The 22,473-nt window shown below is 46.1% G+C and overlaps 1 protein-coding gene across 1 annotated transcript in view; it reads right to left on the bottom strand.

Annotated features, from left to right (window-relative positions):
* The window catches only part of ATRNL1 (attractin like 1), an 859,416-nt gene that overhangs the window by 428,950 nt on the left and 407,993 nt on the right, over positions 1-22,473 (bottom strand). The window contains exon 20 of the mRNA XM_040361535.1: positions 6,381-6,474. Within this exon, the coding sequence (XP_040217469.1) occupies positions 6,381-6,474 (94 nt within the window). The remainder of the gene's footprint in view (positions 1-6,380; positions 6,475-22,473) is intronic.

Consider the following 22,473-nt stretch of genomic DNA (forward strand, 5'->3'; position numbering starts at 1 on the left):
TGTTAGGAGCTGCGCCTGCACTGAATGTTGTAAACATAAAACCGCAGCTCACCATAGCCGATTCTAGTGTGGATGTATACGTACATGTGAAAGCCACAGTCAATGCTGCTCCTCGGGACACGCCCCCTGACATGTTTCAACCCGCCCACGGGGGGGTTTAATCATAGGGGTCCCTATGGTTTTATGTTTAAATAGTCATTGCTCACTAGATGAGTTTTTCTTACGCTGGCATCCCTACTAACAGAGGCGTAGCTTGAAGCTTGTGGGCCCTGATACAAAAGTTGACCTGGTCCCTGGGCTGTTCTCACCCTGTGCTACTCTCCATTCAAAAAATGTCTCACAGCTTGTCCCCAGCCAATGAGAACGGAGGGGTGTGGACCGTGGAAGGCAAAGTGGAAGCCCAGTACTGGAGCGTGGCTGTGGGGCCCTTGGGCAGATCGGAGCTGGACTTTTGTGGAGGATATGTTAATATGACAGGGAGGCTGCAGGGGCCCCCAGGAGCTAGGGGTGGGGTTGCGATTGTGACCCCTGCAACCCCTTATGCTACGCCCATGCCTACTAACCTTAATGCCAATGGGGCTAGGTCAGTGTTTCTCAACCTTACTAGTGCCGTGACCCCTTGATACAATTTACCAAGTTGTGGGGACCCCTAATAGTAAAATTATGTTCATAGCATGGGTTGTCAACACCCAAGGGAAGTAATTTGCGCCATTAACCCATGGACATATAATGCTCCCTGAGTCCTTTCCACTCCGCATTTTAGGATGTACCACTCTTTCTCTTCTCCTTTATTTTGCCTTTTATCTCTCTGTATCCTAATTTTTTTTTCTCCCATCCCTCTCTAGCTGTCTTTTTCTTTCTCTTATTCTATCTCTCCCTTTTTCTTTGTTACTCCCCCTCACTGTGTCTTTGGCTTTGTGATGTCTCGCAGCAGTGACCCCTATGCTCAAATCAGGAGCTAGGGACTCCTTCAGCCCCTCCCACTTCAAATTCCTCACCAGTCAGCTGATCTTTAGTCTCCGCCCCCCATCCATGCCGTGAACTGGGCAGCTCCAAATAGGCTGAGTGGGTGGCCGCGGGCTCAGGAACAGCCCTGCTGGGCGGCCGTGAAAAGGCTGGGAGAGCGGCGCTCGCTTCAGGAACAACCCGTAATTTGGTGACCCCTGGCAAATCGTAATTCGACCCCCAAGGGGGTCCCGACCCCCAGGTTGAGAACCACTGGGCTAGGTGCTCTCACTTTCCATCGTTCTCAGGAAAACAACCACCTTTTGAGGAGGAAGGGGAAGAGCACCTCCACCATTTCTACAGAGTGGATAAGTAAATAAGATTTTTTTTTATTTGTGAGATTTGCTGTATTTCTGTGCAGATAAATGATGGTAATTTAAATTTTTGCAGCAAGGCTCTCCTGCATAATATTCGTGACCTACGCAAATGAGAGCTGTTACGAGGGGTCCTTACGGGGTTCACGTAGCCACAGGGTCCTCCACGGTACTTTGTGCGTGAACGCAGCACGGAATTTCTAGGTTCTCCAATGTGTGATGATCGTCCGCATAATGTGACCTTCTGAAAAGTCAGCCGTTAGTCATATTATGGGCTGAACTACTAATTGCTGTAATGTTACCTCCCAATCAAATCTCCGACGCTGATGGCCGAGGGGGGTGTTATTCCATCCTGACCAAAGTTAAATAGACTCGTTGTGGCGTTTTCGTATTTTTTTGTTCTCTCTCTCCACCCACGCATTTCACACTGTGGCATTCTTAAGCCAGAAAAATTGTTAAAAGTCATTTCATCATATTAATTATACATCCCTTCGCACTCGGGGACAGACGAGGGCTCATTAATAGCATTCTCACTCGCCATGCGCCACTCTCTCTCCTCCACTACGTGTGAGAGTCGCAGTAACGCAGCCGGGGAAAAAAGAGCCAATCTCTCCCGCCTTCCCGACACTTCCAGTTTCACAAGACATTTGTTTCGTCAGCAGTCATAATATTGTAACAAGATATTTGCAGCCGGCGAGAGGAAAATCACACACGAGCGCTCCGAGATTAAATTATAAGCGCAATGTAAGCAGAATGACATAATAAATGTATTAAAATGTGTTTCGCTGGCATGCTGCGCCTGGCCGCTCTGAATCCAGGGCTGTGTTCACTAAAGGGTGCTACATGAGCCCTCGTTTTCTGCTCAGAGTGGCCAGAGTCAGAGTGGCACGCCTTGATCATCCATCTGTTTGCACAGATCTAGACCTAAAGGGGAAGTAAACCTTAACTGGGGGAGATTTACCAAAACTGGTGCACACAGAATCTGGTACAGCAATGCATAGTAACCAATCCATTGCAAAAGCTTTATTGAACAAACTGAAGTTAGAAGCTGATTGGTCACTATGCACGGCTGCACAAGCTTGTATGTGCACCAGTTTTAGTAAATCAACGCCCCCCCCCCCCCCCCCCCCACATGTATCATGAACAATTGCCATTTTTTTGTCTCCCGACTGCAGGAAGCATCCAAAACAAAATACTTTTATGGCAGGACCATAAGGGTTAAGCCAGCCATAGACAGATCGATTTTCTTTCCTGCAGCCACGGGTTGCAGGAAAAAAAAAAAAATCGCTCGATTTTCCCCCATCAACACAGTCAGTGTTGATGGGGGAGTCTCTCCCACTCTCCCACTGAGCTATTGTGTTCTCCCGGCGGGGGAAGGCGTCACTGCTAGGAGAACACAGTGATATTACTGCAAATGGTTATAATAGCCCCTAGCAATAATTGCATGTAAAATCCGACAGTTTGGTTGTACCCAAGTTGATCAATCGATCAACTTGGGTACATTCAGCCTGCCCCTACATGGTTCAAATCTCGGTTGGTCCCAGCTGAACCAGCAGAGATTCGAACCGTCTATGGCCAGCTGTATTCCGATGTCAGATTAAAACAACTTTTTGAATGACAGTATTATATTAAAAGACAACTACACTTTAGTAAAGAGTCAGTGATCGAAAGTCCTCTTGAGCATATGGCACCTCATCCCCGGTAGATTTAGTAAAGGGATTGGAGAGGGTAGAGGATTATTGCGGTGCCGATTATAAAGACCAGACGTATTGTTATATCAAAAATAAAGAAGTTTTATTCAATTCATACAAAATTTTAAAATTAGCTTTACAACATTCAATAGTGGGAGCTATATGTAGGGACACATTTCTTGAGCAAGTCTACCCTACTAGTTTCGACCAGACACTGGCTTCTTCAGGGGTTTTAGTAAAGTTGACCTTTGAATGTTCTACCAAATGCATCTACCAAAATACTGATATTCAGCCCACTTCCACAAATTCTTCATGGTTTGGTCCTCCCTGATGCCGCACAGCCTTTGCAACCTTGTCCAGTTCTTACAGCGCTTGTGCCATGCTCAGCCCACTTATTTCTATGGCTGGTCCTTTTGAAAGGCCCCAGACATGCAGAAGAATAGACTTTCCAGCCAGAGGAATAAAAAAAGGCTGAGCTGTACACAGTAGCTGCTGGACACAGCTGGGATGTTTTTTGACAGACCACATAAGCAGGACTGACAGTAAGAATTTTGGTAGGTGACTGTCACGTAGGGGGAAGTGGGGGAAACATTTAGCCCTTTCACTGCCATGGACTAAGGTTTATGGCAGAATAGGACTGCAATGAGCGGACCAGGTCAGTAAGCTTTATATCCTTGGTATTCCCCCTTCTGTTAAAAGCTCATGATCATTTCAGTGACCAAGAACTTCTAATCGAATTGATCGAGTAGTGGCTACCTTAGCTGTTCATTCAAATTTGAACCCCCCCGCTGAAACCACTGCTCTTAATACTCTGCCGCCCCTGACTGTGCCCTGCCTGTCACTCATCCTCTTCCACTTTCTAGAAATGGTGTAATTCAGCGCCAAACAATAAATCAAATATATAAAATTTAAAAAAAAGGTACGCCCCCTGAAGACGTTCAATTAACGAAACGTACGTCGGAGGCGGTACCTGGTCACGTGACGTGCCCTCCGACCTGTGGAGCTAGCAGACAGGAACTCGTGTATGTGCTGCGGTGGTGGCGGCGATCCCTGACGACCCACTATTTACCGCATATTGGCGGTGAAGTGTCTGCAGCCCCAGTGCCGGGAGGCACTTTTATAGTAAGAGGCCACTTGGCTTTTCCTATGTTTTTTAAATAAAAGCAATATTACGCTATTGGCTTTCCCCTGTTTTTTTCACATATCCCTATTTGGAACGCCTGGGGACGAGGTTATACATCCATTATCCTGTCAACATGTGTGCAGGCACAATCCTGCTCAAGCCCATTTGACTATCTTTTTCACTAAAGTAGTCAACTTGTTCTGGTAAGCGCATCCATTTTTCTCAGCACATTTTGGGTGTAAAGAAGATTCAAGTGTGGTGGTGGCACTTTATTACACTTAATCAATATTACAGCAAATAAGAAGATTGAATTACCTACTTATTACCCACTTTTATTGGGACTGTGTGTCATAGAGGACACTTATGACACAGAGATATTATTTAGTATTTTCCTAATTAGTTCACTTTATATGATTGATTACTTTATATGTATGATCACGATTATAGAGGATTTATTTGTTTCATCACCTGTGGTCTAGCGCCCTCTATTTATCCTTTATTCTACTTTCTAACTGCTATTTTCTCCACAATGTCCCCTGTGACCATTAGATTGCACAGATCAAAGGTGAAATCAAAGGAGCCAATCAGAGTGGCTCTGTGCCTTGTAAACCACGGTCATCTCAGGTTTGGCTACAGCATCCAACCCTCCTGTCACAGACACAGAGGGGAAGTTATACCTAATGGCCCAGATTCAGGTACATTTGCGCTCTATTTGCGGAGGCGCAGGGCAACGATTTTGCCCTGCGCCCCCGCAAATATTTGGCGCTGCCCTCGATTCACGGAGCAGTAGCTCCGTAAATTGCGAAGGCGCGCCGGCAAAATTGCCCGGCGTAAGCGCGCGCAATGTAAATGATCCCGCCGGGGACGGGAATCATTTAAATTAGGCGCGCTCCCGTGCCGAGCGTAGAGCGCATGCTCCGTCGGGAAACTTTCCCGACGTGCATTGCGGCAAATGACGTCGCAAGGACGTCATTTGCTTCAAAGTGAACGTGAATGGCGTCCAGCGCCATTCACGAATCACTTACGCAAACGACGTAGATTTCAAATTTCGCGACGCGGTAAATGACGGGTATCCTTAGCATTGGCTGCGCCTGCTATTAGCAGGAGCAGCCTTACGCTAAGCACGCCATACGGAAACGACGTAACTTGCGTACGCAGGGCCCGCGCAACAATTGTGAATCGGTGTTAGTATGCAATTTGCATACTATACGCTGATCACAATGGGAGCGCCCCCTAGTGGTCAACGCAAGAATACAGCCTAAAATCAGCGTGGCATAAGAGCCTTATGCCACGCAGATTTTAGGCTGCAGTCGGCGTTACGATGTTCCTGAATCAGTAGCATTCGTAACGCCGGAGCAAGTAAGCAATTGCGCTGCGTAACCTATGGTTACACAGGCGCAATTGCTTCTTGAATCTGGGCCAATGACAGAAACAGAGGGAAAGCTCTGCAGCCATGAATGCCCTTCGCACCCTTAAATAGCCATGCACCCACTGTACTCGGTGGCAGCAGCCGACCCTGTGGACAGTCCACCCTCAGTGGCCAAAAACAGTTATACAGAGTTTTGCAGAGCCTCCTCAACCATCCCAACACCAGCATGTTTTCTCATTCTGCAAAAAAGTTGTGAAAAAATTGATCTCCAAAAAAACTCACCATGCCTCCCACCACACACAAAAATAGGTCATTTTAGGGGTCTTTGTATGTTTTGGCATTTTAGGGCCTGAAGAAATGCATTGGGCATTCAGAACATTTTTTATTTTATTTTTTACTTTTTAGCCTTTAGGCTGGGTTCAAATATGTGTGACTGGGGTTTGCAGTCTGGGGTCCGGTGTGTTTCTGTTCACCAGTTCAGGTGCGATTCAGGGGCAAATTTCGCCCTGAATTTGCCTGACCCAAAAACGCACAGGACCTTTTTGGAAACTTGAGAGCCAGTCACATCCCACATGCGAATTGGATGCAGTTTAAAATGCATCCAATTCTCATATATGTGAACTACCCAAGAGAAACTATGTTTAAAAAAGTGGAAATAAAATGAATTTGGGTACAGTGTTTCTAGACCAAGTAGTTATCAAATTAGCACAGCACTGGAAAATGGCCTGGAGAGAAAGAGGGTGCAAGATGATGGCATTGAAGTGTATACAGTGAGGTCAGATGACAAACATAATTCAAATGGAAAAAGAAAACACAAATCATAAATTCCCCTCACTACCTCCCAGACACCCCGAGTTCACCCCCGGCACAGTACTCACAGCTGGCAGTGGTCTCCTTTAATCCCCTTGGTGGTGCAGTGGCATTTTCCAGTTTGCATTTCACAGATACTGGCATGTCCGTTACACTCGCAGGCTGCGGAGGAGAAGACAGGCATAAGACACAGAGCACAAATACTTTCCAAATACAGAGCTCATGTTATGACAAAGATTTATAAAAAGATGGCAAACCTGGAGCCCGCTAGACACCTAGAGTACTACAGACACTCCGAGAATTGGAACGTTTTTTTTTTTGGAACAGTTGATGATGAAAATCTGATTATCCAACTTTGACAGCCAAACCAAAATGTATTGTTCTACAAGAAAATGCCCGGCAGTCTATCCTCTCACCAGGGCTTTTTTTCAGCGGGAACGTGGGGGAACGCAGTTCTGGCACCTTCCGAACTGACTGTATGTAATAGCAAGGGATGCTGGGGTGTGCTGCAGGTTATTGATGCTCACTGCTGTGGATCTATTGCAGGGGGGTCTATTGTTGCTGGTGGGGGGCCTATTGTTTGTAGGGGGTCTTATGTTGCTGGAGGGGGTCAGTTGTTGCTGAAAGAGATCTACTGTTGGGGGAGGGGTCTATTGTTGATGGCAGCCAGAGAGTCTATTAATGCTAGCTGTACGGAGATCTGTTGATGCTGCCGTGAGTCTATTTTTGCTGGCGGGTAAATTATGTTGTGGGTGGGCCATTGTTGTTGGGGGGATCTATTGTTGCTGGCTGCAGGGGATCTATTTTACTGCTTTTCTTGATATCATTACCAAATTCCATATAAATTACTTAGCACCACAAAATTATACTTGGTTCTATATTGTCTATTGTCTAAAAGGGGCGGTACTGGGAGGTGGGTAGGGGGCGGAGAAAAGGGGCAATTCGGAAAGGGGGAGTTCCTGCACCTATTGTCTGAGAAAAAAAGCCCTGCCTCTCACCATGAACATATAAGGCCAGATCCACAAAGAAATTACGCCGGCGTATCTATTGATACGCCACGTAATTTCAAAATTCCTGCGTCGTATCTTTGTTTTGAATCCTCAAAACAAGATACGACGGCTTCTGGGTTAGATCCGACAGGTGTACGTCTTCGTACGCCTTCGGATCTAAGATGCAATACTTCGGCGTCCGCTGGGTGTCGTTTTCCGTGTCGGGTATGCAAATTAGCGATTTACGACGATCCACGAACGTACGCGCGGCCGTCGCATTTTCTAACGTCGTCTGTAGTCGGCTTTTTCCGGCGTATAGTTAAAGCTGGTATTTTGCGGCGTATACATAGAATTGCCATGTTAAGTATGGCCGTCGTTCCCGTGTCGAAATTTGATTTTTTATTTTTTTTGGCGCAAGTCGTCCGTGAATAGGGATGGACGTAACTCACGTCTAATTTAAAAAAAATGACGTCCTAGCGACGTCATTTAGCGCAATGCACGGCGGGAAATTTCGGGACGACGCATGCGCAGTTCATTCAGCGCGGGGACGCGCTTCATTTAAATGAAACCCGCCCCCAACCCGCCCAATTTCAAATCCGCCGCCAGAAATACACTACGACGCCGTAACTTACGGCGCGAAATCTCTGAGGATTTGAAAATGCGCCAGGTAAGGTACGTGTATCTCTGATACGCTGCGCCGTTCTATATGTATGTGGATCTGGCCCATAGTCTGAGTGGGATGATGCAACCAGGGCTCTGAAATCTTCTGTTCCCTCAGCTGCAATGATCAGAAACCTTTATAACTTCTGTTTCCTATCAGACATAAGCTATAATAAGCAGGACCCTCATAACTTCTGTTCCTTATGTAAGTGATGACAAGCAGGACACAATATGCCTCATGTTCACTATTAGACTGTAAGATGGAAGCTGAAATGATTAGGACCATCAAACCTCCTGTTTACTATTAGATGTAGGCTGTAATGACCACAACCCTCATAGCTTATTTTCTCTTTTAGCTGTAAACTGCATTTTCCATGAGATGTAAGTTGTAAAAAGCAGGACCCTCAAATGTTCTGTTATTTATTTAATGTAAACTATAATGATCAGGACCCTCCTGCCTTCAGTTCCCTATGAGATGTAATCAGTAACAAGCAGGACCCCTCATACCTCCTGTTTCCCATTAGACTGTAGGCTATAATAATCAGGGACCCCCATACCAACCTTTCACTATTAGATGTAAACTGTAATGATCAGGATCCTCCTACCTGCTGTTCCCCATTAGATGTAAGCTGTAACAAGCCGGACCCTCATATTGCCTGTTCTCTATTAGATATAAGCTGTAATGACCAGAAGCCTCATACCCCTGCTTCCATATTAGATGTAAGCTGTATTGATCAGGACTCTCATACCTCCTGTTCCCTATGAAATGTAAGTGATAACAAGCAGAACCCTCACATCGCCTGTTCTCTATTAGTTGTAAGCTATAATGATCAGAAACCTTCTACCTGCTGGTCCCTGTAAGGCCTCATTCACACGAGGCGGACTCCGCCGCTACGAAGTCCGCCTGCTCCCGCCAGCTCAGCGGGAGATCAGTCCGCAGATCTCCGCTGAGCTGGCAGATGACAAGCTCTTCTCTGCTCACTGGAGGGGCTTGTGCAGCGCCGCTGGTTCCTATGGAGCGATCTGATGAAAACGGACAGCATGTCCGTTTTCATCAGATCTCACCCGATCCGATCCGCCATGGATGGATATGGACGTATCGCCATACGTCTGATTTTGGCGGATCGGGTCGGATGTCAGCAGACATGTCTCCGCTGACATCCGACGCTCCATAGGACTGCATGGAGCGGCCGTTCAGGTCCGCCATCAAAACTGACAGGCGGACCTGAACGGTCCGTCCGTGTGAATGAGGCCTTAGATGTAAGCTGTAATGACCAGAAGTCTCAAGACCAGAAGCCTCATACCTCTTCTTCCATGTTAGATGTAAGCTGTAATGATCAAGATCCTTCTACTTGCTGTTCCTTATTAGATATAAGCTGTAATGACCAGAAGCCTCATACCTCTTCTTCCATATTAGATGTAAGCTGTAATGACCACGATCCTTCTATCTGCTGTTCCCTATTAGATATTAGCTGTAATGGCCAGAAGCCTCCTACCTCTTCTTCCATATTATATGTAAGCTGTAATGATCAGGACTCTCATACCTCCTGTTCCCTATGAAATGTAAGTGATAACAAGCAGGACCCTCATATTGCCTGTTCTCTATTAGATGTAAGCTGTAATGATCAGAAGCCTCATGCTTCTTCCATATTAGATGTAAGCTGTAATGATCAGGATCCTTCTACCTGCTGTCCCCTATTAGATATAAGCCAAGGTTTGACAAATTTGCTTGGAATCTAGGAGCCAGCTAAAAAAGTTAGGAGCCAGAAAACGCACCCCGTCCCGACGAGCTTGCGCGCAGAAGCGAACACATACGTGAACAGCACCCGCATATGTAAACGGTGTTCAAACCACACGTGAGGTATCGCCGTGATTGGTAGAGTGAGAGCAATAATTCTAGCCCTAGACCTCCTTTGTAACTCAAAACATGCAACCTGTAGATTTTTTTAAACGTCGCCTATGAAGATTTTAAAGGGTAAAAGTTTGTCGGCATTCCACGAGCGGACGCAATTTTGAAGCATGACATGTTGGGTATGAATTTACTCGGCGTAACATTATCTTTCATAATATTAAAAAAAATGGGAATAACTTTACTGTTTTTTTTCCCAAAAAAGTGCGCTTGTAAGACTGCTGCGCAAATACGGCGTGACAGAAAGTATTGCAACGATCGCCATTTTATTCTCTAGGGTGTTAGGATAAAAAATATATATAATGTTTGGGGGTTCTAATTAGAGGGAAGAAGATGGCAGTGAAAATAGTGAAAAATTACATTAGAATTGCTGTTTAACTTGTAATGCTTAACTTGTAATACCAACGGCCACCTCCAGATGGCGCCAGCTAACACAAGGAAGAGCTGGGGACTTAACAAAAAAATAATAAAAATAAAATTATTATTTTTTTGCCCACCTTCCAAGCCAAGTCGCCAGGAGGCTATTTCTAGTCGCCATGGCGACCGGGATTTGTCGAGGCCTGATATAAGCTGTAATGACCAGAAGCCTCATACCTCTTCTTCCATATTAGATGTAGGCTCTATTGATCAGGACTCCCATACCTCTTGTTCCCCATGAAATGTAAATAAAAAGCAGGACCCATCATACCTCCGGTTTACTGTTATGCCGCGTACACACAACCGTTTTTAATATCATGGAAAAAAAAACAACGTTTTTCTCGACGTGATTTCTCTCAAGCCTGCGTTGCATACACACGATTGGGGAAAAAAAATGCTCGAGCAAATCGCGACGACGGCACTATAAAGGCGAAGTTCCATTCGAATAGCACCACCCTTTGGGTGGCTTTTGCTGATTTTGTGTTACCGCGTGTTAGTAAAAGTTTGGTGAGAGCCGATTCGCGCTTTTCAGTCTTTGTGCTTTTCAGTCTGTTACAGCGTGACGAATGTGCTATCTCCATTACAAACGCTAGTTTTACCAGAACGAGCGCTCCCGTCTCATAACTTGCTTCTCAGCATGCATGTTTTTTTCACGTCGTTAAAGCCTACACACGATCGTTTTTCACAATGTGAAAAACGACGAGCATGTTCTAAATTCTTGTTGCGAAAAATGCTCTTGAGCCTACACACGATCGTTTGTATTGACCAATTTAAAAAATGGCATTTTTCTCATCATGAAAAACGGTCGTGTGTACGCGGCTTTAGACTGTGCCCTACAATTGCTGTATATGAACAATGGCAACTATTAGTATAACCCTTGGCCAGAATTCCCCATGAGATGTAATTTTTAACAAGCAGGAACCTCTGGCCTTCTTTTGTCTATATATTGAAAACTGTACCGATCAGGACCCATCATACCGCCTGTTCTCTATGACATGAAAGCTGTAATGAATAGGACCCATCATACCTCCTGTTCCCTATGACATGAAAGCTGTAATGAATAGGACCCTCATACCGCCTGTTCCCTATGACATGAAAGCTGTAATGAATAGGACCCTCATACCTCCTGTTCTCTATGACATGAAAGCTGTAATGAATAGGACCCTCATACCGCCTGTTCCCTATGACATGAAAGCTGTAATGAATAGGACCCTCATACCTCCTGTTCCCTATGACATGAAAGCTGTAATGAATAGGACCCTCATACCTCCTGTTCCCTATGACATGAAAGCTGTAATGAATAGGACCCTCATACCTCCTGTTCCCTATGACATGAAAGCTGTAATGAATAGGACCCTCATACCTCCTGTTCCCTATGACATGAAAGCTGTAATGAATAGGACCCTCATACCTCCTGTTCCCTATGACATAAAAGCTGTAATGAATAGGACCCTCATACCGCCTGTCCCCTATGACATGAAAGCTGTAATGAATAGGACCCTCATACCTCCTGTTCCCTATGACATGAAAGCTGTAATGAATAGGACCCTCATACCTCCTGTTCCCTATGACATGAAAGCTGTAATGAATAGGACCCTCATACCTCCTGTTCTCTATGACATGAAAGCTGTAATGAATAGGACCCTCATACCTCCTGTTCTCTATGACATGAAAGCTGTAATGAATAGGACCCTCATACCTCCTGTTCTCTATGACATGAAAGCTGTAATGAATAGGACCCTCATACCTCCTGTTCTCTACAATCACTTAGTTCCCCCTAAGTTTTCAATGCTTTGTCTCTCATGCCAGGGGAAGAGGCAGAAGCTGTAAGGAGTCATTCAATGGATATTCATCGGTTTGCAGCCTTCCCCTGGGGCATTGAGGATAATGCCAGTCTATAGGTTGGGCAGCTGGTGGTATTTAGACCTATGCCAGTCTACAGGTGGGAGAAGGACGGATAAACTCTGTATATTGCCCAGATATTACCTGCAATGGATTGCGGTGTGGGGCTCCGGGGAGACAGGACTAAACATCTGGCTATCAGCAGGCAGGGAATTTATGTGAATAATGGCTTACACAATGACACCCGCAAGATACAAAGAAACAATCAATAAAACACAAATGTCTTATTGGAGATTATTATTACTTCTAATAGAGTCGTACATCCTTCAAAAGGGACTGTGCAGCAAGCTTTCACACAACACTCCTATGCTGAACACACAAACTCACATGTACATCTATGGGGGCTCTGTTACTTAGAAATCTGTACTTTAGTTCAGAGCTCTGCCCACATATTGCAGAGAATACAGCAGGAAGAGAGTATGGCCCGGATTCACAGACAGCGGCGCACATTTATGCCGTCGTAGCGTATCTCCTGTACGCTATGCCTACGCAGTGCAGAGAGGCAAGCACTGAATTCACAAAGCCAGTGCTCCCAAAACTGCGCTGGGTTTCCTAGGCGTAAGCCAGCGTAGGTGGAAGTGGGTGTGAGCCATGCAAATGAGGCGTGACCCCATGCAAATGATGGGCCGAGCACCAGACAGATACGCATAATGAACGGCGCATGCGCCGTCCCGTGGACGTATCCCAGTGCACATGCTCAGAATCACGTCGGAACTACTCCCTAAGATACGTCGGATCACTGCCTACGGTGTGAACGTAACCTACGCTCAGCCATATTCACGTCCAACGTAAACTACGTAAAATACGCCGGCTTGTGTTCCCTGGTGCAGCCCTTTGCATGGATGCTGCTGAGTTACACCTTCTTTATGGGGCATAACTTTACGACTTACGCTCGTGAATCGCTGTATCTCCCTCATTTGCATATTTGAATGGAAAATCAATGGGAGCGCCAAATGCGTCCAGCATAAATATGCGCCCACTCTACGCCGGCGTAGGCAAGTTACGTCGCTGAGATGAAGCCTATTTTTAGGCGTATCTTAGTATGTGGCTCCGGCGCACAGATACGACGGCGCATATTTGCACTTACGCGGCGTATCTGGAGATACGTCCGCGCAAGTGCTTTGTGAATCCGGGCCATTATGTGGGGTAGGTGGCCAAAGGGTTCAAATCTGGTAGGAAAACTAGACTAGAGTGTCCGACCAGACAGACAAGATCAGATCAGATGTCGGCGGGTGACAACAGACACATGTCTATTGACATCCCCCGCTCCATAAAGAGCAATAGATGGTCCCATTTGTTCCACCTGAAAAACTGACAGGCAGACCCGATTGGTCTGTCAGTGTGAAAGGGGCCTTAGGATTACTGCACTTGGGGATCTTCCAATGGGATGTTATTAGTGCAAGAGTAGAACACATAAGCCATTTGCCCGGAACATTGCAGTTGGGAGCATACCAAGCTGTTTACTGGGACAGGCTAAGGCTGGGTTCACACTACTACACTACTTTCATCCTACTTTGCTCTGCTACATTGGTCCTACATTGGTCCTACATCCATCCTACTTTCATGAACAGGATACTACTTTGGTCCGACTTCAATGATATTCAATGGGCCTGAAGTAGGATCAATGTAGGACCAAAAGTAGTACAGGGAGCATTTTCAAAGTCGGACCGACTTGTGTAGGACGCTACAAGACGCTCTCATAGGGAAACATTGAACACAGAGCAAAGTAGGATGAAAGTAGTGTAGTAGTGTGAACCCAGCCTAAAGGTTGCACTCATTAGATCACCTGAACTGTCCATCTGATTATAAAAAGAGTTTCCCACTTTGAAAGATTTCAACAAGTGCACTGGAATAGCCTCACTCTGTACCTGCAGAGCTAAAGCAGGTGAGGAGCTGCAATACAGTTTGCCAAAAATCCGTGTTGCAAAAAAAGGACCCTCGCTTTCTGTGTGGAAGCATTGGTCTCCCTGAAGAAGTCTGCCTTTCCCCCTGCTGAGTCAGACACATTGCTCAAAAATCAGCAGATCGTGCTCCCTGCTCATTGCAAATCTCTAGCAATGACTCTGGAGGGGAGGGGGAGAATATCAGATCCCTGCAGAGAGACCACTGTTTCTAGAGAGAGAGAGATCATTAGCTGGATTCAGGTAGATTGCCGCATCTTTCAGGAGGCGTAGCGTATCGCATATAAGCTACGCTGCCGTAAGTCAGAGAGGCAAGTGCTGTATTCACAAAGCACCTGCCTCCTAAGTTACGGCGGCGTAGCGTAAATGGGGCCGGCGTAAGCGTGCCTAATTCAAATGAGGATGAGGGGGGCGTGTTTTATGTAAATGGGTGGTGACCCAACGTGATTGACAATTTTAACGAACGGCGCATGCGCCGTCCGTGTACATATCCCAGTGTGCATTGCTCCAAAGTACGCCGCAAGGACGTATTGGTTTCGACGTGAACGTAAATTACATCCAGCCCCATTCACGGACGACTTACGCAAACGACGTAAAATGTTCAAATTTTGACGCGGGAACGACGGCCATACTTAACATTGGCTAGGCCACCTAGGGGGCAGCTTTATCTTTACGCCGGCGTACCTCTTACGGAAACGGCGTATCTTTACTGTGACGGGCGCACGTACGTTCGTGAATCAGTGTATCTCGTCATTTGCATATTCTACGCCGAACTCAACGGAAGCGCCACCTAGCGGCCAGCGTAAATATACACCCTAAGATACGACGGCGTAGGAGACTTACGCCGCTCGTATCTTAGCCTAATTTAAGCGTATCTGGTTTACAGAATACGCTTAAATTTACGACGGCGTAGATTTAGAGTTACGACGGCGTATCTACTGATATGCCGGCATAACCCTACCTGAATCCAGCTACAAGAGTCATTCTCTGCAGCATACAAACAGGGGGCAGGCTTTTTTACTCAGTTTGCGGCTTCTTTCTAAAAAAACTGTTAGGCTTTGTACGCATTTTGTTTTAATGCACCTGGAATCTATTTAACTCATTTAAACAGCAAGTTCAGTAAGGCTTTAAACAGCCCATGGATGGCAGAGCTTGGCATGGTGAGCTCTTTACCCTAGGGGTTTTTTGATGCCAGGTGGGACTTCATAAATTGCGGCACAAATACATATCGCTCAGGAGTCAGCTGCTCGCTGTGAAACAGCAAAAACGTTTTTAGAAGCCGGCTAGGAGCTTATTAAATTCCGAGAGGTAAATCACCATTATGGCACAACTCAGAACGGAGACTGAAATCCTTGGTGCGGTGTGCTAAGCGGCCGAGTCTGAATTATTAATCGCATTCTACACCGCGTTGTAGTTTATTATGAACAATTGGGGAATAGCTGGGGGGATGCAAAGAAATTGAATTTAGATTAATAGATGGAACTTTAGTTTGGGGAAAAATGAGGCCAATATTCTGAACGTTTGGGGCACCGCAGATACATAGCACCACAGAATTTGTTTCCAAAAAGGGTGAGCGATGGCAGGATCATGGAAAACCCATAACAGCAAACTAAAAAGTGTCCAGTTGACTAAGAACCGCTGACCAATCATGGGAAATCCATAACAGCAAAGTAAAGCATCCAGGTGACTAAGAACCACTGACCGACCATGGAAAACGTTTCATGTGACAACACTGAAGAAATGACACTTTGCTACAATGTTGTGTAGGGAGTGTACAGATTGTATAACAGTGTCAATTTGCTGTCCCCTCAAAATAACTCAACACACAGCCATTAATGTCTAAACCACTTGCAACAAAAGTGAGTACACCCCTAAGTGAAAATGTCCAAATTTTAGGTTCCACTCAGAACAGGTCTCGCCATGGCAGACCAAAGAAGTTAAGTGCACATGCTCAGCGTCATATCCAGAGGTTTTCTTTGGGAAATAGACGTATGAGTGCTGCCAGCATTGCTGCAGGTGTTGATTGGGAGGGGGGCCAGCCTGTCAGTGCTCAGACCATATGTCAAACACTGCATCAAATTGGTCTGCATGGCTGTTGTCCCAGAAGGAAGCCTCTTCTAATGATGATGCACAAAAAGCCTGTAAACAGTTTGGTGAAGACAAGCAGACTAAAGACAATGGCCCAGATTCAGAAAGGACTTACGACGGCGCAGCGCCATGTACGCCGTCGTAAGTCCTAATCCGACCCGTCGTATCTATGCGCCTGATTCATAGAATCAGTTACGCATAGATATCCATTAGATCCGAGAGGCGTAAGTCTCTTACGCCGTCGGATCGTAACTGCAAATTTTTTCTGACCGCTAGGTGGCGCTTCCGTCGAATTCCACGTCGAGTATGCACATTAGCTAGATACGCAAATTCCCGAACGTACGCGCTGCCGACGCAGTAAAGTTACGACGTTTACATTAGGCTTTTCCCAGCTATATGAGGCATAAGTGTGGCGTACCAATGTTAAGTATGGCCGTCGTTCCCGCGTCAGAATTTGAAAAAGTTACGTCGTTTGCGTAAGTCGTCCGTGAATGGGGCTGGACGTCATTTACGTTCACGTCGAAACCAATGACGTCCTTGCGGCGTACTTTGGAGCAATGCACACTGGGAAATTCCACGGAGGGCGCATCGCGTCGGGTCACAGTAGTTTTACATAAAAAACGCCCCCCTGATCCAAATTTGAATTAGGCGGGCTTACGCCGGCCGATTAACGCTATGCCGCCGCAACTTACGGAGCAAGTGCTTTGAGAATACAGCACTTGCCCGTGTAAGTTGCGGAGACGTAACGTAAATCAGATACGTTACACCCACACAATTTTACACGGCTGTACAAGAATCTGGCCCGTGGATTACAAATGTTTTCCTGCGTTCTCCCCCCCCCCCCCCCCCCACTTTCTTTTTTTTATTGGTGGGAGGACCGGAAACCACCATGTAGTAAAGGAAGGTAGTATCGAGCTGCCTTTTAAGTGTCAAGGCATGTTAAATGTTATATGTAAAAGAACATTTTTTAATAAAGTTTATTTATAAAAAAAAGACTAAGGACATTGATTACTGGAACCATGTCCTGTGGTCTGATGAGGCCACTATAAACGTATTTGATTCAGATGGTGTCAAGCGTGTGTGGCGGCAACCAGGTGAGGAGTAAAAAGACAAGGGCGCGCACGTGCCCCTAGTGGCCGCTTAACGAGGCGACGTAGAGCTACGGGCTCTCGTGCAGGGGAGCCGACCTGCCGCCGTCTAACTGCGGCGGCTGATCGGCAAGTAGTTAAGCCGACCTAACTCAGAATCTAAGCTGACCTATGTTTAAGTGTATGCTCAAACAGAGATACGCTTAAACATATCTAAGATACGACGGCTTGCGCCGTCCTATCTTAGATTGCAATATTTTGGATGGCCGCTAGGTGGCGCTTCCATTGCGGTCGGCGTAGAATATGTAAATGAGGGGATACGCCGATTCACGAACGCGAAATTCTAAATTTTCACGTCGTTTGCGTAAGTCGTCCGCGAATCGGGATTTACAACGTTTACGTCCACGTCGAAATCAATAGGCCCGTACGGCGTACTTAGCCGCAATGCGCACTGGGAAATGTAGGCGCCCCGGCGCAGTAGCCAAAAAACTTAAAAAACGTGAGGTCAAGCCTCATTGCCATTAAACACGCCCCCCTCCAACCAATTTGAATTAGGCGCCCTTACACCCGCCGCGTTTACACTACGCCGCCCTAAGTAAGGAGGTAAGTGCTTTGAGAATCATGTACTTGCCTCTCTTACTTAAGGCGGCGTAGTGTAAACACGCTAGGCTACGCCGCCGCAAATTAGCGCGCCCCTACCTGAATCGACCTAAAAAGTATGTAAGCAGCTGTTTTAGGCTGCCAATAACTGCTTGAACTCCGTCGCCATATCAGTACTGGGCCCGGTGATGGGATAAGGAGCAAGGTTTGTGGTTTGAAGAAGTTATCTCCCATTTAATTCTTTTTTTTTTTCCAGCAGATTCCAGTGAGGACTCTCCAGTCCCCCATTAGAGGATTATTCTTTTTAACCGGATCAGAAGACAGGATGGCAGTCTGGTACAATAACAATATCAGTTCCTTCTTAGACTTTCTAATTCCTCCTATATCGGCTGGGGGGAGCCTTTCCGGCTCCGAGCCTTTCTTATTAAGTGCTTAAATAATAGTGTCGGCAGTGCATGGCGTTCCATTGTGGAAAGTGCAGCGCGGAATGTGGAATACGGGGCGGATCCGCTTCCCCCTCACATCTCCCTTACCATTTCATCACAATAGCTGAGCTGGCCCGGGCCTTGTTCTCCTCCGTTTCTTATCTGACGGCGGTCCTTTGTGTCCCTCTCAGCGGGCGGCTTGTCTCAATTAAAACTGAAAGGAGGCGGACACCCTAACCCCCACCTTCCTTCGCAGAATTCTAAGCCTGTCCTCAGCTTCCCCTTCCAACTGCAAATTATCTGCAGGGCTCCAAAAAAGTGCAACAGACACATATACAACATAACTTTATGGCAGCCAAATCTAAAAGTGGTTTATTGTGAGGTTTAAAGCTGAACGCCAGGCACAAAAACCCTTATATAAATATATTCCTCAATACCCACAGAGGATATAAATCTACGTTGTGCTCAGTACATTCATTTGCAAACCCAAGAATTACCTTCTCAAAGTAGAGAGCAGAGCTGTGGGAGGGGCCCAGCAGGCTCCGCCTATTACAGTCTGCCTGCAGAAAACTACAGGAGGGGGCGGAGACAAGACCAGTCACTCTGCACAAGGACAGAGAGCAGCAGTGAGCGGTCTTTAACCACTTAAGCCCCGGACCAATATGCAGCCTAAAGACCCAAGGTGTTTTTACAGTTCGGGACTGCGTCGCTTTAACAGACAATTGCGCGGTCGTGCGACGTGGCTCCCAAACAAAATTGGCGTCCTTTTTTCCCCACAAATAGAGCTTTCTTTTGGTGGTATTTGATCACATCTGCGGTTTTTAGTTTTTGCGCTATAAACAAAAATAGAGCGACAATTTTGAAAAAAAAGCAATATTTTTTACTTTTTGCTGTAATAAATATCCCCCAAAAACATATATAAAAACATTTTTTTAGGCCGATACGTATTCTTCTACCTATTTTTAGTAAAAAAAATCGCAATAAGCGTTTATCGATTGGTTTGCGCACAATTTATAGTGTTTACAAAATAGGGGATAGTTTTATTGCATTTTTTTTTTTTATTTTTTTTTTACTACTAATGGCGGCGATCAGCAATTTTTTTCGTGACTGCGACATTATGGCGGACACTTCGGACAATTTTGACACATTTTTGGGACCATTGTCATTTTCACAGCAAAAAATGCATTTAAATTGCATTCTTTATTGTGAAAATGACAGTTGCAGTTTGGGAGTTAACCACAGGTGGCGCTGTAGGAGTTAGGGTGCACCTAGTATGTGTTTACAACTGTTTGGGGGTGTGGCTGTAGGAATGACGTCATCGATCGTGTCTTCCCTATAAAGGGAATGACGCGATCGATGCGCCGCCACAGTGAAGGACGGGGAAGCCGTGTTTACACACGGCTCTCCCCGTTCTTCAGCTCCGGGGAGCGATCGCGACGGAGCGGCTATAAACCAATAGCCGCGCCGTGGTCCCGGATCGCTCCCCGAGCGGACCCGACCTCCGCATGTAGCGGGGGGGGGTCCCGATCGGACCCCCCACCCGCTAATAGGCGAGGACGTACGTGTACGCCCATGTGCCTGTACGTGCCATATTGTGGACGTACATATACATGCGGGGGTCGGGAACTGGTTAATGAAGGAAAAGTCTCACACTGGATTACTGCACAGATCTGGAAGAAATACACAAAGCATGCCAATGTCCAAGGAAGAATACACACGACCAGGGCCGGACTTACCATTGGCCTTGACTGGGCTCAAGCCCAGGGGCCCCACCCAATAGGGGGCCCCCTTTAAAAAAAAAAAAAAAAAAAAAAATTTTTTTTTTTTTTTTTTTTTTTTTTAGGGGTCCGGAGGCCCCCAGGGCCCCGGACGGCAACCCCCCTTTTTTTTATTTATTTTTTGTAAAAAAATGTTTTTTTTATATATTTTTTATATATATATATATATATATAATATAATATAATATAATATATATATATATATATATATATATATATATATATATATATATATATATATAGGGCCCCGGACGGCAACCCCCCTTTTTTTTATTTATTTTTTGTAAAAAAAAAAAAATGTATATATTTATTTTTATATATATTATATATATATATATATATATATATATATATATATATATATATATATATATATATATATATATATATATATATATATATATATATATATATATATATTTTTTTATTAAAGGGCTCAGAGGTCCCCAGGGCCCCATGTGGCAACCCCCCCTTTTTTTATTTTATTTTTTTATTTTTGTTTATTTTTTATTAAAAGGCCCAGAGGTTCCCAGGGGCCCCGGGTTTGGCAACCTCCCTTTTTTTATGTATTTTTTATAAATGTTTTTTTTTTTTATTATTAAAGGGCCCAGAGGTTTATTTTTTCTTTTTATTAAAAGGCCCAGAGGTCCCCAGGGCCCCGGATGGCTACATATATTTATATATATTTGTTTTCTTCTTTATTTCTTCTTTTTTTTGTAAAGGCCCCCCCCGCTTCTCAATTTGCGGCAGCCCCCACGCTTCTCAATTTCAGGCGGCAGCACCCCCACCCCCCCTAGGTTCTCTGCTTCAGGGGGCCCATGCCTTAAGCTGTGCAAGGGGCCCCAAAATTCCTGATGGTGGCCCTGCGCATACCTCCCAACACGCACGGATTCTGCGGGACTTTCCCGCACAGACAGCTTCTTCCCGCAGGAGGCAGCACAGAAGCAGGAGGAACCGGAGTGGTGTGTGGAGGACTGTGGCTGCTGAAGGGAAGAAAGCCGACAGTCGGGCTAACGACAGTCTGTGGCCCCGGCTGTTGGCACAGGTGAGAGGCACTCCCCCCCTCAACAACTGCAAAATCCCCCCCCGCTCAACAACTTTAATGCGCTCCCCCCCGCTCAACAACTTCAATTCGCCCCCCCCCCCCGCTCAACAACTTCGATCCCCCCCAATTCTCGGCTCCAGGGGGCCCCTTCAACACTCAAGCCCAGGGGCCCCCACCACCCTAAGTCCTGCCCTGCACACGACGTATAGGGTTGCCACCTGTCCGGGATACACACGGACAGTTCGGGTTTGGAATCATGCGTCCAGGTTTCAGACTGCCTGAAACCCGGACACATTATTCAGACCGGACTATGGCTTCCCAGCAGGGTTGCTGGCTGCAGTTGTGTAAGCCGAGAGTCTGTCTGTTACACTCTCTTTCACACTGCCAAAAAGCCAGCACTACCAATTCCCCCCCACACACAGACGAGAGAGAAGAGAGGGCTCGATCTACTGCTCTTCCTCCCACCCCTACCCCTCTGTGTCTGCCCACATTCCAATCCCTGGCACTGTGCCTCAGAAAAGAAAAGTGGTGGCTGGAAATTTGCCAAGGTGTGAGTGAGCTCATCATCCATCCCTGTCTGTAAAAGAAGTCTCCCCCTTCTCTCTCCTGCCTCTGAGTGAGTACACTAAGGTAAATCAGTCTTCTCAGAGCATCCCTTACATAAGAGTTCTCAGTGTTCCCCCTTAAATCAGGGTTCCCAGAGCACCCCTTATGTTAGAGTCCCCAGAGTTCTCCCTTACATCAGAGTCTGAAGAGTCCACCAGAGGGAACTCTGTCAGTTCAGATTTAAAAAGGGAACGCTTTGGATTCAGATTTAAAATGTTAACTCTGTGGACTCTGATGTAAAGGGGGACTCTTGTGATTAACTTAGAATTATTAAAAATTGTATTTAAAGTGGAGGTTCACCCGGAAATAGCATTTTTTACCCGTAGATTGATGCTCATTTTGTCTAGGGGAATCGGCTAGTTGTTTTAAAATCGAAGCTGTACTTACCGTTGTAGAGAGCGATCTTCTCCGCCGCTTCCGGGTATGGGCTGCGGGACTGGGGTGTTCCTATTTTGATTGACAGTCTTCCGACAGGCTTCCGACGGTCGCATCCATCGCGTCACGATTTTCCGAAAGTAGCCGAACGTCGGTGCGCAGGCGCCGTATAGAGCCGCACCGACGTTCAGCTTCTTTCGGCTACTCGTGACACGATGGATGCGACCGTCGGAAGCCTGTCGGAAGACTGTCAATCAAGAAGGAACGCCCACTCCCGAAGACCCATACCCGGAAGCGGCGGAGAAGATCGCTCTCTACAACGGTAAGTACTGCTCGGATTTTAAAACAACTAGCCGACTCCCCTAGACAAAATGAGCA

Source organism: Rana temporaria, chromosome 8 (assembly GCF_905171775.1).
Source record: "Rana temporaria chromosome 8, aRanTem1.1, whole genome shotgun sequence".
Lineage (NCBI taxonomy): Eukaryota > Metazoa > Chordata > Amphibia > Anura > Ranidae > Rana > Rana temporaria.